This window comes from Ahaetulla prasina, chromosome 1 (genome assembly GCF_028640845.1).
Source record: "Ahaetulla prasina isolate Xishuangbanna chromosome 1, ASM2864084v1, whole genome shotgun sequence".
Taxonomy (NCBI): domain Eukaryota; kingdom Metazoa; phylum Chordata; class Lepidosauria; order Squamata; family Colubridae; genus Ahaetulla; species Ahaetulla prasina.
Window position 1 is genome coordinate 190571446 of NC_080539.1, and position 14680 is coordinate 190586125.

Below are 14680 nucleotides of genomic sequence, written 5' to 3' on the forward strand. Positions count from 1 at the left end.
ACCAATGGTTAGACAATAAAAATAGAAGTTAGAAATGCAGGGATGTAAAAAGGATAAATGTTAAAATGAAAATTTGATAAAATAGACAAGCTAAATATTATTTTGGTATCAATGTTATTGTGATGAATGTTATTGTAAATATTTTGATTACAATGGCCTAAAAACAACTGTACCCAGACAAGACAGTTTGATTGAAATGGAATTTTTACATGTTATTCAAATAAAGTAAATAAAACAACAAAAAAAGAGGGAGGGATACTATCAAGATTACAAGAAAGTATGATATTACTTTATATCAAACTGGTAAGACTGTACTGAAATATTATGTCCAGTTTCTGGTCACCATGATACAAAAAATATTCTAAGACCCTAGAAAATGTACAAAAATAATAAAGGGTCTGGAGGCTAAACCATATAATGAATGGTTGAGAGAGCTAGGTATGTCTAGGCTATCGAAGAGAAAGAATGGGGGATATGTTAACTGTCTTCCAATACTTGAGGGACTGTCACAGAAAAGAGGAGGTTGACTTACTCTCCAAAGCACCTGAGAGGGCAAGAAATAACGGTTGGAAGTTTGTTAGAGATACAACCTAGAAATAAGGAGACAATTTCTGAGAGCAATTAATCAATGGAACAGCTTGCTTCCCAGAGCTGTGGGTGGTCCATCACTACAGCTTTGATTGGGATGGTATAAGGATTCCCGCCTTGAGCAAGGAGCTAGACTAGAAAATTTCCAAATTCCCTTCCAGCTTTATGATTCTAAGTTCTATGAAACTAAAATCTAATCACCTTAATTACAATTTTCCCTAAGAGGGAAACTAGAGACCAGAAAGAAGTTATTTAGGAGAACAAACACATCTTGAATCCAACCATTCCTGGAACTTGGAGGAACTAAATCGGGCATGATCAATCTGCTGATGGCCAAGTTCACATTGCTGGGATTCTTATAACTTTCTCAGAGTCCACAGGATCAAGCTTATCCCTAGATGACTTGAAAGATGTTGTCCCAGTCACTTCCAATCTCTGCTAATGTGCCTGAATATCCCAAACTAAGGTGCCATCACTAGTTCAAAATCTAAGCCATGGTTTATATGTGCAGATATATATGAGAGAGCAAGAGGCCACCTGAGCAACTGGCAAGAGAGTAACTGGCTGCAAACTGGTGAGCAGGATATGTTCAGAATGGAGAATGAGGAAGAATACAGAAAAAATAAAATTTAAAAGCTCAGGAAAGAAATAAAAATTGAAAGGGGAAACAAATGATGTGAAGACAGAAAAGGAATGGCAAAGGACAGTGGGAGATGCAGCCTAAAGCTGAGATTGGTAGGAGAATTCAATGAGGCAGGCAAAATGGAAGAAGTAAAGGAATAAGGAATAGAAAGATACTTTTATTACTTGTTTATATGTTCACATCAGATATATAATACATATTATCTCCATTTCTGTCTATGCATTTTTTCTTTTTTCTCTTCCAAAGAATACCAATCGTTTGATTTTTAACACTAGTCACAGTAGGAAGCTGAGGAGTATAAACTGTTTCGCTAAGAATCTATGGAGATTCTCAGTCATTTTTTTCAAAAGACAACTGGACTTTATTTTTCTTTGAAGATATTTCACTTCTCATCTAAGAAGCCTCTTCAGTTCTGACTGAATTGTGGAGGATGGAAGAATTTATATTTCTTCAAGTTATCTGGTCATTTCTGAGAGACTGAAAGGACTGTTGTAAACAGGAGATATGTAGTGTAGTATCCCTCCCCCTGGGTGAAGAAAAGGCTGTTCAATCTTAATGTAGATAGCCTCTTTGACCCCTGTTTCAAACCAGCAGTCCTCTTTGTCCAGAATGTTGCTTCGCTTATTGTTCTCTTCTTTGTTACTGAAAAGCTCCTGCTGGGTCTTTTTGGGGGGATTTGATGAAGGCCCAGTTGGGATAGCCACAAGTTCCTTGATGTGTTTTAGTTCTTTTTTTTTTCTAGCTTTGTTGCTAGGCAAACTTTCAGTCAGGTGGTGTAGGATCGTGATCACTCCCATTTTGTGCTTCAGTGGTGATGAGAATCAAAATGTAGATATTGATCTGTATGTGTGTGTGTGGGGGGGTGGAATTTCTGTAAACTTCAGTGTTAAGACTTCCATCTTCCTTAATATGTACTGCACAGTCCAGGAAGGCCAGACTATTTTTCTTAACGTCTTCCTAAGTGTATTTAATATATCTGTCCAAAGAGTTGATGTGTTTGGTGAAGGCTTCCAATTCCTGTGTTTTAATCTTGACCCAAGTACCGTCCACATACCTATACTGGGGAGTTGGTGGACTTTCTGTGAAGGAGTGTAGGGCTTTGAATCTTGTTTTCACTCATATACTTTTTCCTCCAACCATTCATCTAACTTTTGTAAACAAAATTGACCAATAGTCTGGTTAATTTCACTGGCACCTGTTGAGGGATTGCAGCTTGGGGTTGCAGGATCAACCGGTGGATGGGGGCTGGCGGGTGGGCGAGGCCATTTTCACCCGCATCTTTAATAAATCACTAGAGATGTGCTATGTTCCTTCTTGCTTCAAATGCTTTACTATCATCCCAGTGTTTAAGAAACCCTCCATCAAGCAACTGAATGACTTCAGACTGGTTGCTCTGACCTCTATAGTTATGAAAACCTTGAAAGGATCATGCTAGCCTACCTGAAAACCATCATGGATCTGCTGTTAGACCCCTTGCAATTTGCCTACCAAGCAAATAGACTGGCAGATGATGCTGTTAATATGGCTCTGCACTACATCCTACAACATCTTGAATCTTCAAAGACTTATGCAAGGGTTTTATTTGTAGACTTCAGTTCAGCTTTCAATACCATCATTCCAGATATTCTTCTTACTAAACTAAATCAGTTAGCTGTGCCTGACCACAACTGTATGTGGATCATAAGCTTTCTAACAGACAGGAAGCAGCAGGAGAAGCTAGGCAAAATCACACCAGATACCTGTACAATTAGCACAGTGGCCCGCAAGGGCTGTATGCTGTCTCCACTTCTCTCTACAAATTAATGAGTGCATCTCAAAAGATCCCTCTGTTAAAGTACTGAAGTTTGCAGATGATACAATAGTGATTTGGTGTCATTCGAGATGACGATGAATCTACATACAGATGGGAAGTTGAACTAGCCTTGTGGTGCGACTGGAACGATCTTGAACTGAACACTCTCTGAACTGTAGAAATGATGGTAATTTTTAGGAGAAACCCTCCTATATTACCATCTCTTACAATACTAGACAACACAGTATCAACAGTAGAGACCTTCAAGTTTCTAGGTTCTATAATATCTCAAGACTTAAAATAGACACCTAATATCAAAAACATCATAACAAAACAGACCCGAAGACCAGCTGGATGGCAGGAGCCGCGCGTGCATGTGCAGCTAAACTGGGGTGATGGCTCACGTGCCATCAGAGAGGGTAATGCATGCCATAAGTTCGCTAGAATATCAATTGACAGCACACTGCACTCGTTACTGATGATGATACCTAGTTTGGATAAAAAAATATCTGCAAGAAAACAAGCAAGCTCAGAGAGCATCAAGGACCCCTTAGATAATTGTGTGACATTAAGTTGAATTAACAAAAAAAAATGAACAAAACATAAATAGGAAAGTGCATTACCTTTAACAAGCAATTTATCTCTAATTGACACTCTTCGAGTAGAATCAGAAGTGGAGTTGGAAGTACGGGAGCCCTTGACACCATCATCCCGTTTCAGTTTGCTTGCCAATGTTAGCATTAGTGCTAGCTTCAATCTAAAATACAAATACTAAAATAAAAATAGTTATTTTAAAAGATTTTACTTTTTTTTCAAAGGCAATATTCTATTATATAAACATATTCAGAAACAGGTCAGTCCATGGGAATTATTTTTTTCATGTTTTAAAACATACACACTTTTATATTAAGGCAAACCAATGGTCTATTTAGACCAGGCTTCTCCAACCCATGGCCCATGGACTGCATGTGGCCCCACAAGACTGCAAACCTTTAACATTATGTGATTAACATACATTAACTATATATATAATGCGGCCCAGGCAAACCAAAAGTTTGCACACCAATAATTTAGACCAACAATATATAATTAAGCTAGAATTATCAGATGGAAGGGATTTATAGTCCTGAGGTTTTTTTCAGTCCAGTAATGCTTTACTTACCAACGAGGCTCCATAATTTCTACAATCAGCATTAATCTATGACCACTGCAAGCAAAGTAATCTTAATTTTAACGAGAAGTATAAAATACAGCTTTTGAAATTAAAAGTAAGATTTTCCAGTTCACCACTGTCCTGTATTTCAACATTTACATGGGCAATTTACAGAAGAATTGGTCAAGATTTAATTATCTTATCTTATTTAAGTATCAGAATATAAATAAATATATAAATATAAATATAAATATAAATATAAATATAAATATAAATATAAATATAAATATAAATATAAATATAAATATATATATATATATATATATATAAATAAAAATATATATATATATATAAAAATATATATATATATATATGTATATATGTAGGTCTTTGGTTATTCGGGTTTTCTCCCGTGTAAAATTGGAAGTGTCTTGGCGGTGTTTCGATGATGTTTCGACGAAGTCTCATTCATTATCTTCAGGCTTCAGCTTCGTGCTTCTGGGAGCAATGTGTGATCGCAGCTGTTTCTTCCTTTTAACTGCTAGTGGGGGTTTGAACTGATTGGGTGGGAGCTTGGCTGTGCTCTGATTGGATGGGGGTTTTTCTGTGCTCTGATTGGATGGGGGTGTGTCCTGTGTTGGTGGGGGCTTGGTTGTGCTCAGTCTAGTCTGTGCTGCAGGGGGATTTGAGCTGGTGAGCTGCTTAGTTGTTGTTTGGCTTTGTGGTCTTGCTACATCTTCATAGTGGGTGTCAGTCTGCTGCATGAATGGATTGGAGGGGTTTGAAATGGCTAATGTTGCAGCTGCGGTCTGGCTTCTGGTCCTTGGTCGTGCTTCATGATCAGTGTGGGTTTGGGTCTGCTTTCTGGGTGGATGTGCAGTGGTGACATCCTGTGTGGACCTTGTGAGTGTGGGTCTGGTGTCATTCCTTGTGTTAGGGACTCGTTTGTCAATAAGGGCGAGTTTCCAAATGGCTGGTAGGCGGGAGGTGTCATCTCGTTTGTTCATGCTGTGTGGGCGTTTTTCTATCTCAATGGCTTCTCTGATTATTCTGTTGTTAAAGTGTTCAGTTTTGGCGATAGTTCTGGTCTTTTTAAAGTCAATATCATGTCCTGTGACTTTAAGGTGTTGGACCAGGGAATAAGTTGGTTCCTCTTTTTTGAATGAGTTCTTGTGTTCTTCAATGCGTGCACTTATTCTTCTGTTGGTTTGTCCAATGTATGTGGTGGGGCAGGCGGTGCATGGGATTTCATATACTCCTTGATTTTCTAACTCAATTTTGTCTTTGGGGTTTCTTAGGATGGTGGATATTTTTCTGTTTGTGCAGAATGCTGTCTTGATGTTGTGTTTGTGGAGGATCTTGCTGATTCTGTCTGTGGTGCCTTTTATATATGGGAGGAGGGCTGTGCCGTTTTCTTGTTCTCTGTCTTGGATTTTAGTGGGGGGTTCTTTTTGGATTAGCTTGGTAATCTTATTTGTTTGGAATCCATTGGATGTTAGTACGTTAGTGAGAGTGTCTAGTTCGGGTTTTAGGTGTTGTTCATCAGCTAAGCATTTTAGGTGTTGTTCATCAGCTAAGCATTTTGTTCTGGAGATGAGTGTCTTGGCTACGGAGTTGATGTGCTGGGTGGTGGTGTGAGAGTGCGTGCAGATAGCGGTTTGTGTGTGTTTTCTTCTGGTAGATGGTGTGTCCTAGCGAGCCATTGGGTTTTCTGTAGACTAAGACATCCAGGAAGGGAAGTTGGTTATTAACTTCTGTTTCCATGGTGAACTGTATTTTGGGGTGTAGGCTATTGAGGTGTGTGAGGAAGTTGTCAAGTTTTTCTTTCCCGTGTGGCCAGATTATGAAGGTGTCATCTACATGTCTGAGCCAGAGTTTGGGTTTGTGATCAGATTTTTCTAGAGCTTGGGTTTCAAAGTGTTCCATGTAGAGATTGGCAATGACAGGTGAGAGGGGTGATCCCATGGGTGCTCCTTCTACTTGTTTGTATTTTTGTCCATTATAGATGAAGTATGTGTTGGATAGGCAGTGGTTGGTCAGATCTAGGATGTGCTTGGGGGGGTTATATTTGTTTTGGATAGCTGTCAAGGCTTCTTTGATTGGCACTTGGGTGAAGAGGGATATGACATCAAAGCTCACGAGTAGCTTGCTGGGCTGTAAGTTTTGTTTCTTTATGATCTCTATGAACTGGAATGAGTTTTTTATGTGTGAGGTGATGGATTCTGCATAGGGCTGTAGTTGTTTGGCGAGAAATTTGGCTAGGTTTTGTAGAGGTGAGCCTATGGAGCTGACTATGGGTCTGAGTGGGGTTCCTTCTTTGTGTATCTTGGGGAGGCCAGCTCAAATCCCCCTGCAGCACAGACTAGACTGAGCACAACCAAGCCCCCACCAACACAGGACACCCCCCCATCCAATCAGAGCACAGAAAAAAACCCATCCAATCAGAGCACAGCCAAGCTCCCACCCAATCAGTTCAAACCCCCACTAGCAGTTAAAAGGAAGAAACAGCTGCGATCACACATTGCTCCCAGAAGCACGAAGCTGAAGCCTGAAGATAACGAATGAGACTTCGTCGAAACGTCGCCAAGACACTTCCAATTTTACACGGGAGAAAACCCGAACAACCAAAGACCTATATACAAACACCCGTGAAAACCTCAGAAAACAAATATATATATATATATATATTACTGATGGATAATTTTTTTTCTCTGTGAGATCCAAATTCAGAACATTCCATTTTTCATCCAGAATCATGCATTCTATAGCTGTTTTGTGTTTTTGAAAAGGTGAATTGTGCAAAATAGCAAGCCGTTTAGAACTGTTTTCAGAACTCAATAATCTTCATAAACACACAAAATAATCCCTGTATACCACCAATAAGCTCATTCTGGGGTCAGCCCCCCCCCCCCATCTAACATGGAATATTAGACATACAGCCTCACAGGTAGTTTAGCTTCTGAGGAATTAATAACTTAAAATGAGAGAGGAGAAACCAGAATATAAGTGTAATCCTATGTAAATCTATTTAGAAGTAAATCCCACTGAAGGAAACAATTGGTTCAAAATGAAAAGAATAGGAAGGGAAGAGAAGCTGCAGTGATTTTAAAATATCAACTTTTGCTCAGAAATCCAAATGAACAAAATGAACGAACTTAACTTTTGTATTTTATTATTCCTCCCTGCATCTGGATGCCTGTGACAAACAAAATGGACTCTAAGATGGGGTTGACATGATCCAGCAGGGTTATTCTTATGCGTTTTAAAGACTGAAACCATGTTAGCTAATTGCTTGAACAGATCCAATAAGATTCTTGGAAGAAGAAAATAAAGGCTAGACAAGTGAATTCCTGCAGATAAGGTCAAACCCTCTTAGCTCAGCACCCAATCCCTCCCATTGGGCCTCCTAATAAATACCAACCTGCCTCCCACAGTAGGAGCTCGGACACCGACGGTCAAAATCGGAGCCCTTTAGACAAAGGCCGGTGAGCGCCAGGGATGGGGACGACGACCAGTTCTGCAGAAGGATAAGCTGGCGTTTGGGCACCGCAGGGAGGGACCGACCACTGCCAATACCGCTCACCTGGAAAGACCATCAAGTCGCCGCTCCCACGCCAAGGACAGCCGCTGCCGCCGCCAAGACCATCCCAGACGGCCCCACACACCGACTGAACCGGAAGTGTAAGGAACAGGCGGAGCTCTTGGAAACAAAAACGAGAAGAAACAAAATAAACCACGAGAACGCAAACTTTATTGAGATCCGGAGAGGGTCAAGGAGGAAAACGGACTTGCGCATGCGTTCCCTCAGAGAGACTTGTTGACAGAAGAGCTAGGAAGGATCCCGCGAGAGTAAGCTATCCCGCGAGAAAAGCGAGTTTATCATCTATTTCCTATATTTTCGCTCACTTGCTCTCCGGGACCATGTTTAAAAGGAACGAGAGTTTGTTCTCGGCTCGCGTTGACTCACCGCATAGCTCGCTGGTATATGGAGTTATTTCGGGCCTGAAAAGTGGCATTTCGGAAGAACTCACTTACGGCCTTGCCACAGTTATGAAGTGAATCACAGCGGTTGTAAAATTAGTAACACGTTTAATAAGTGAATCTGGCTTCCCATTGACTTATCAGAAGTTGCGAAAGGTAATCACATGGTAAGGACACTGCAACTGTCATGTTGCCAAGCGGAAAAAGTTTGATCATGCGACCATGGAAATGCTGAAATCGTCATAAGTGTGAAAAATGGTCATAAATCACGTTTCTCAGTGCCTTTGTAACTTCAAACGGTCACTAAACAAATGATTGTAAGTCAAGGACTACCTGTATGTTAAGTTCGGGCAATGAAGAGGCAGGAGACGATACAAGTGACAACAGCTCTTTGGTTTATTGTGATCCCAGCAAAACCCAACAGGCAAAACCCCTCTTTAAATAGTATTTTGGCTGAGGCATCAGCCAATCAGCAACGTGCATGTTCCCGCCCAAATTTCCCTCCTAAAGTTCAAATACATTACACTTTTCCCCTCCCAGAACGCATTGAGCCACTATTTACATAGAATTTGCATGTTATTTCTCCATGTAGTCACGCAGGTAGACAGGGTGTCTCCTAATCCTTTCGGACCTGCGCAATTCATTCTCTGGGAGTGAGTCGAGCTGGTCGGAGGGACTGTTTGTTCCTCCCAGCTCCTCCTCCGGGCCATCCGGCCCTGGATTATTGGCAGAGTCGTTCCTGCTGTCTTCTGGAGGAGCCGGCTGGCGTCGCTGGACTTCTTCATACTCAGCTAAGTCTTCCGATCGCCTCAGGTTTGAGTTAGCTGTTGGTTCAAATGTTTGGTAGTCAGGGTCTGGCTGTTTGGTTTCTGGGTTATTGTGTACTCTCTTTCGTAACTGATCTATGTGGCGTCTCCACACTCGGCCATCCCCCATGTCCACTACATAGGATTTTGGGCCTGTTACTCCTATAATTGTTCCCTTTAGCCATGCTGGGCCTACACTATAGTTATGTGCCCACACTGGGTCACCTGTTGTCATTTCTCTGGTTTTTTCCTTTGTACCTTGGGTTTAACCGATCTAGGGGGCTCCTGAGTCTTCTACCCATCAATAACTCTGATGGGCTGCGGCTGGTCACACAAGGCGTTCTATGTTGTACTGCCAAGAAGGTATCAATTTTAGATTGCCAATCTCCTGGGCTTATCCTAGATAGCGCTTCCTTGGCACTGCGAACGAAACGTTCTGCAAGTCCGTTCGTCGCCGGGTGGAAAGGCGCTGAGAGGACATGTCGGATGCCCTCTTCAGCTAAGTACCCCTCAAACTGGGTGGCCGTGAATTGTGGGCCGTTGTCGGACACTAGAGTGTTGGGCAACCCGTGTGTTACAAATAGATGCCTCAATACTGTGATTACAGCTTCCGCTGTTGTGGTTTTCATGAGCAAAATTTCTAACCACTTCGAGTAGGCACAATTAAAAAGGTTTGCCCATGGAACGGCCCGGCAAAATCTATATGGATCCTGGACCAAGGACCCTGGGGTTTCTCCCAATCCCTTATGGGAGCTGTTGGGGGTAGTGGCCTTGACTCCTGGCATGCTTGGCATTTCCCCACCTGGTCGCTAATGTCTTTATCCATTAGTGGCCACCACACATAACTTCTCGGTAGGCTTTTCATTCTTACAATCCCCGGGTGGCCCACATGCAACAGTTCCAACACATACCCTCTTAATTTTTCCGGAATAACCACTCTATCCCCCCATAACAGACAACCCCCTTGTACCGACAGTTCCGAACGTTTTTTTGCAAAGTCTTTGAACCGCTCCCCCGGTGCAGTGGGCCATCCCCGCTGCACCCAACCGATCACAGTTCTTATGACAACGTCTTTGTAAGATGCCCTAGTCACTTCCTTAGATGTGACTGGGCCAGAGTCCAAAGAGTCAATTAATAAGATGGGCATCCCTGGAGGCGGGTCTTTGACAGTCTCTTGTAAGGGGCATCTACTTAGAGCGTCCGCATGCCCCAATTCCTTTCCCGGGCAGTGAAACAGTTTGTACGAGTATGCTGCCAGGAAAATAGTCCAACGGGTCAGCCTGGGTGATAGTGCAACCAGTGTCGGACGGTCTCCCACCAAGAGTCCCAACAATGGTCTGTGGTCTGTGACTATTTTGAATTGCCGCCCAAATAGGTACTCGTGGAATTTTTTAACCCCAGAAACTATGGCCAGGGCCTCCCTGTCTAGTTGGCTGTAGTTCCTTTCCGCTGCGGACATCGTGCAGGAAAAATATGCTATAGGGGCTTCTGAGCCGTTCGGTAACCTATGGCTGAGAACAGCCCCTACCCCGTAGGGTGATGCATCACAAACTAGCACTGGTGGCAGCATCCCATTGTACTGGATTAGGAGGCTATCGCTGGACAAAAGATTCTTAACGCCCTCAAATGCCCTAGCCTCAACCCTGCCCCAAGTCCAGACAGCTTTTTTCGCTAGCAGTTTAAGTAGCGGTTTGGCTACTGTTGCCTTATTTTTTAAAAATACTGCATAGAAGTTTACAAGCCCCAAAAATGCTTGTAATTCTGTCTTGTTTTTTGGAGCAGGAGCTTTTCTAATGGCTCGCACTTTGCACTCAGTTGGATGGATGCCTTCTCTGTCTATCCGGTAACCCAAGAATTCTATAGATTCAACTCCTATCTGGCATTTGTTGAGTTTAACCCTAAGTCCCGCAGACCTGAAAATGCTCAAGACCTTCCATAGTTTGACCCCTAACTCTTCTAAGGTCTCGGCTGATACCAATACATCGTCGAAATATGGAACTACTCCCGGTAGACCCTGTAGGAGTCGTTCCATTAGGTTTTGAAATAACCTGGGGGCTACGCTAACTCTGAACTGAAGTCGAGTGCATTTAAAAGCGCCTCGATGAGTGACAATCGTCTGCGCTTCGGCTGTGTCGTTGAATACTGGTAATTGTTGGTAGGCTTGAGCCAGATCGAGTTTGGCGAAAACCTGTCCTTGTCCTAACGAGTGCAACAAATGTTGCACTACGGGAACGGGGTATGCACTCTTTTGCAATGCTTTGTTAAGCGTTGCCTTATAGTCAGCGCAAATCCGGACTGATCCGTCCGGTTTGACTGGGGTCACTATTGGTGTCTCGCATTTTGCATGGTCGACGGGGACTAGTATTCCCTGGCTTACTAGTCTGTCTAGTTCCCTGTCAATCTTTGGCTTTAGGGCAAACGGGACCCTCCTAGCTTTTAATCTAATAGGGGCCACCTGGGGGTCCAAATTGAAAGAGATGGGGGTCCCCACGTACTTGCCCAGGCAGTCTTGGAAGACGTCCTTGAATTCGTTCAGCAATTCATCCTTCAGGTCGACTCCGTTTCTGTAAACCCCGGTTACTTCCATGCCCAAGGCTCTGAACCAGTCCAGACCTAGCAAACTGGGTAGGCTTCCATCTACGATGGTGATCGGCAGGGTTTTCTTGAAATGTCCATATTTCACTCTGACGGACGTGACTCCTCGAACAAGGATTCGGTTTCCCTGGTAGTCTTGCACTCTCAGCTTTTGGGTTTGCAGCTGGCGTTTCGCGACGTTTGGCAGGTCCCTCGCGATGGTGTCCCAAGACATAATCGTGATTGATGAGCCGGTATCCACCTCCATCTTACACGGCACTCCTTCAATGTATGTCTTGGTGAATATTTTCTTTTCCAGCCGTGTCGATGCGTGGCCCACTCTTACAGTGGTCTGATTCAATTTCGCGCCTTTTTTGAACGGACCAATCCCTGGCCGTCTCACTGATCCGGCGCCCTGCTGATTGGCCGGTTTGAATTTTTGGCGGGAAAGTTGAGGGGCTCGGCAGGCCTGAGCTATGTGTCCTTTCTTTTCACACCGCTGACAAATTGCGTCTTTGAACCTGCAATTCTGTCGTTGGTGTTGGCCTCCGCAGCTCACGCACTTGTCCCGGTCGCTTCTCTCCAGCCTCCCGGTGTGGAAAACCTCTTCCTCTTCTTCACCCTCCGATTTGGCCTGGATTTCTTCGCTGTGGACTGGCATTGTTTTCGCCGCGACATTTGGTGTGTTCAGCTTTTGTAAGGTTTTCGCCACTTTGGTGGACATCTCGTGTGCCCTGGCCTCATCCAGGGCTATTGTCAGGGTTAGGTTGTTTTTTGACAGCAGCCGCCTCTGTAGTCGGATATCCCTGACCCCACAAATGAGTTGTTCTAATAAAGAGTCCTCCAAATCTCTGTACTCACAGTGGTTAGCGGCTTTCCTTAGCACGGCCATGTACACGCTTATCGATTCGCCCTCTCGCTGGACCCTTTACCTCAACTCGAACCGTTGTACAAACTTTGATGGCACCGGCGCGTAGTTTGCTCGTAGTGTCGTCTGTAGTGTTTGCCATGGCACCGACTGTACCGGCGTTGGTTCCGACAGTGATTCGGCGGTATCGAAGACTTCTGGTCCACAGTGGCTCAGGAAGTAAGCGTGTTTCCGATTATCCGAGACTCCTTGCAGTTCATTCGCTTCAAGAAAGCACTCGAAACGAGCCATGTACGACCCCCATTTCTCCTTGGCTGGGTCAAATGGCGCTGGCGGCGTATAGCTTGACATCGCTATGTTTCCGCCCTTAATACTGGCTGGGTTTGAAGGTCCGTTACTCCTTCAGCTCTTTTCCTGGTCTCGCTGCCTCAACATCCCACCTTCGTCGCCAATGTTAAGTTCGGGCAATGAAGAGACAGGAGACGATACAAGTGACAACAGCTCTTTGGTTTATTGTGATCCCAGCAAAACCCAATAGTATTTTGGCTGAGGCATCAGCCAATCAGCAACGTGCATGTTCCCGCCCAAATTTCCCTCCTAAAGTTCAAATACATTACACTGTATAACTCATGAGCTCACAAGAGAGACATCAACTTTATATTAATAAATTTCTTCTGTTACTAGTTCTGACGCATGTCCTTCAGAAACTGACTGCAAAATAATTCAAAGTTTTTCTTTACAAAAAAGAAGGCACAATTAAACCACAGATCCTTTTTGTCATCATGCATCCAACTACTGTACTAAAAAATCCTGCAGTTTTGGGTGCCTTCTTTTGCAAAAGAGGAAGCATGGATTTTCCCATGATTCATCTGCAGATAATTAATCTTATCATTAGGATTTTTTACTGTAACTTATTAATTTTGATTAATTTTAATAATATGTATTGATGTTATGAGGAAAAAGCGCTGTTATTATGAGATTACTATTCAAGAATACTATTGAAAAGTTCACTTATTGTTTAAGCTCATAAATGCCAAACAAGAGATTTAAACAGAGGCTTGAGTAAAATAGCATTTAATCCTGATCAGGTTCAAATGGTGAGTTGTTCAAACAGATAAGATGATACATACATACATGCAAGGAAGAACTCCAAACTCATGAGAGAAAGCAATGTCCTCTTATACCAAAAAGGTCATAAATCCTCAACTCTGGCATCTGCATATCCTGGAATCTGGTTTGTGTATCTCCTGAAATAGGATAGTGCCTCTTAATGGGCATTTCCACATTTGGCTATTTGGCCCCCTGGAGGATGACATACACTTTCTCAGCCAGAATGGGGTGGGGAGAGATGGAGAGATCAAATGATGGGCTCTGATCAAATGATGGGATAGTTTGACAGATACTTTCACAGGATACCCCAATAACAGTCCAGGATGCCAGCATGTCTGTCTTATAGCTTCAAAGGCATAATATATGACAGTGTGGCATGTTTGTCTTATGTCAGTGCCACAGGAAACATATTTACAGCATGCAAGTATATCTCTTCCCTTACATTCCTAATTCTAGTATTTCAGTATATCCCTTCACTATTATCATTACTGTGATGCTTATTACTCAAAAGAACTGTAACCAGACAACATGCTGTCTATATGGATTTTGAATACATTGCTCTTTTTTATTTATATTAATAAAAAGAAAAATTATATATTAAAAAATCTGCAGACCCATAGGTTTTGAATCTACCAGAACTGGGTTTTCAAATTGATGGCCCACGGGCTGGATGCATCATGCTCAGACCACGGCCACGGCCACCCCTGCTCAGTGAAGGGGAAAAACATCACGAAACATCATGTGATAGCAAGTTTGATGTGAATGCGGCGAGTTTTACTCCCATGTACTAAATGCACTAGTTGTGGAGATGAAAGGACTGAATTTTTCCGCATTTGTAACTGCTGGAAAGTTTATGACTGCATCACATTCACATGGTAATCAGAAAATATAGAAAAATAGGTGAAATATAAGATGTTTATCTCCAAAAGTTGGTAACTGAAATCAACAGGCTGTTACAAGTGGGGAAGAAAAAACCCAATGCAGTGAAGAAGGCTAGGACTTGAAATCCATAATAAATAATTTATTGCCCACAAGTATCTTTTCTTCTCTCGTCCTGTTTATATAAATCTTATAATTTTACATCGTGTGAGTTAGTTGATCTTTTAAAATTACAACCCAATGCAGCTGCTGCACTGGCAGATTTACTGCAAAAACTGACAAGGAA

General features: G+C 42.7%; 1 protein-coding gene across 7 annotated transcripts in view; it reads right to left on the reverse strand.

Moving 5' to 3' along the window:
* Window positions 1-7998, reverse strand: part of UBE2F (ubiquitin conjugating enzyme E2 F (putative)) — a 195252-nt gene extending 187254 nt beyond the window's left edge. Inside the window, exons 1-2 of one of the 7 annotated variants that reach the window (XM_058185880.1) lie at window positions 7760-7998; window positions 3647-3780 (exon numbers count right to left, since the gene is read on the reverse strand). In XM_058185880.1, the coding sequence (XP_058041863.1) occupies window positions 3647-3764 (118 nt within the window). In that variant the 5' untranslated portion in view covers window positions 3765-3780; window positions 7760-7998. The other 6 variants (XM_058185862.1, XM_058185899.1, XM_058185909.1 and 3 more) reach the window with 6 other exon arrangements.
* Window positions 7999-14680: the final 6682 nt, after the last annotated feature.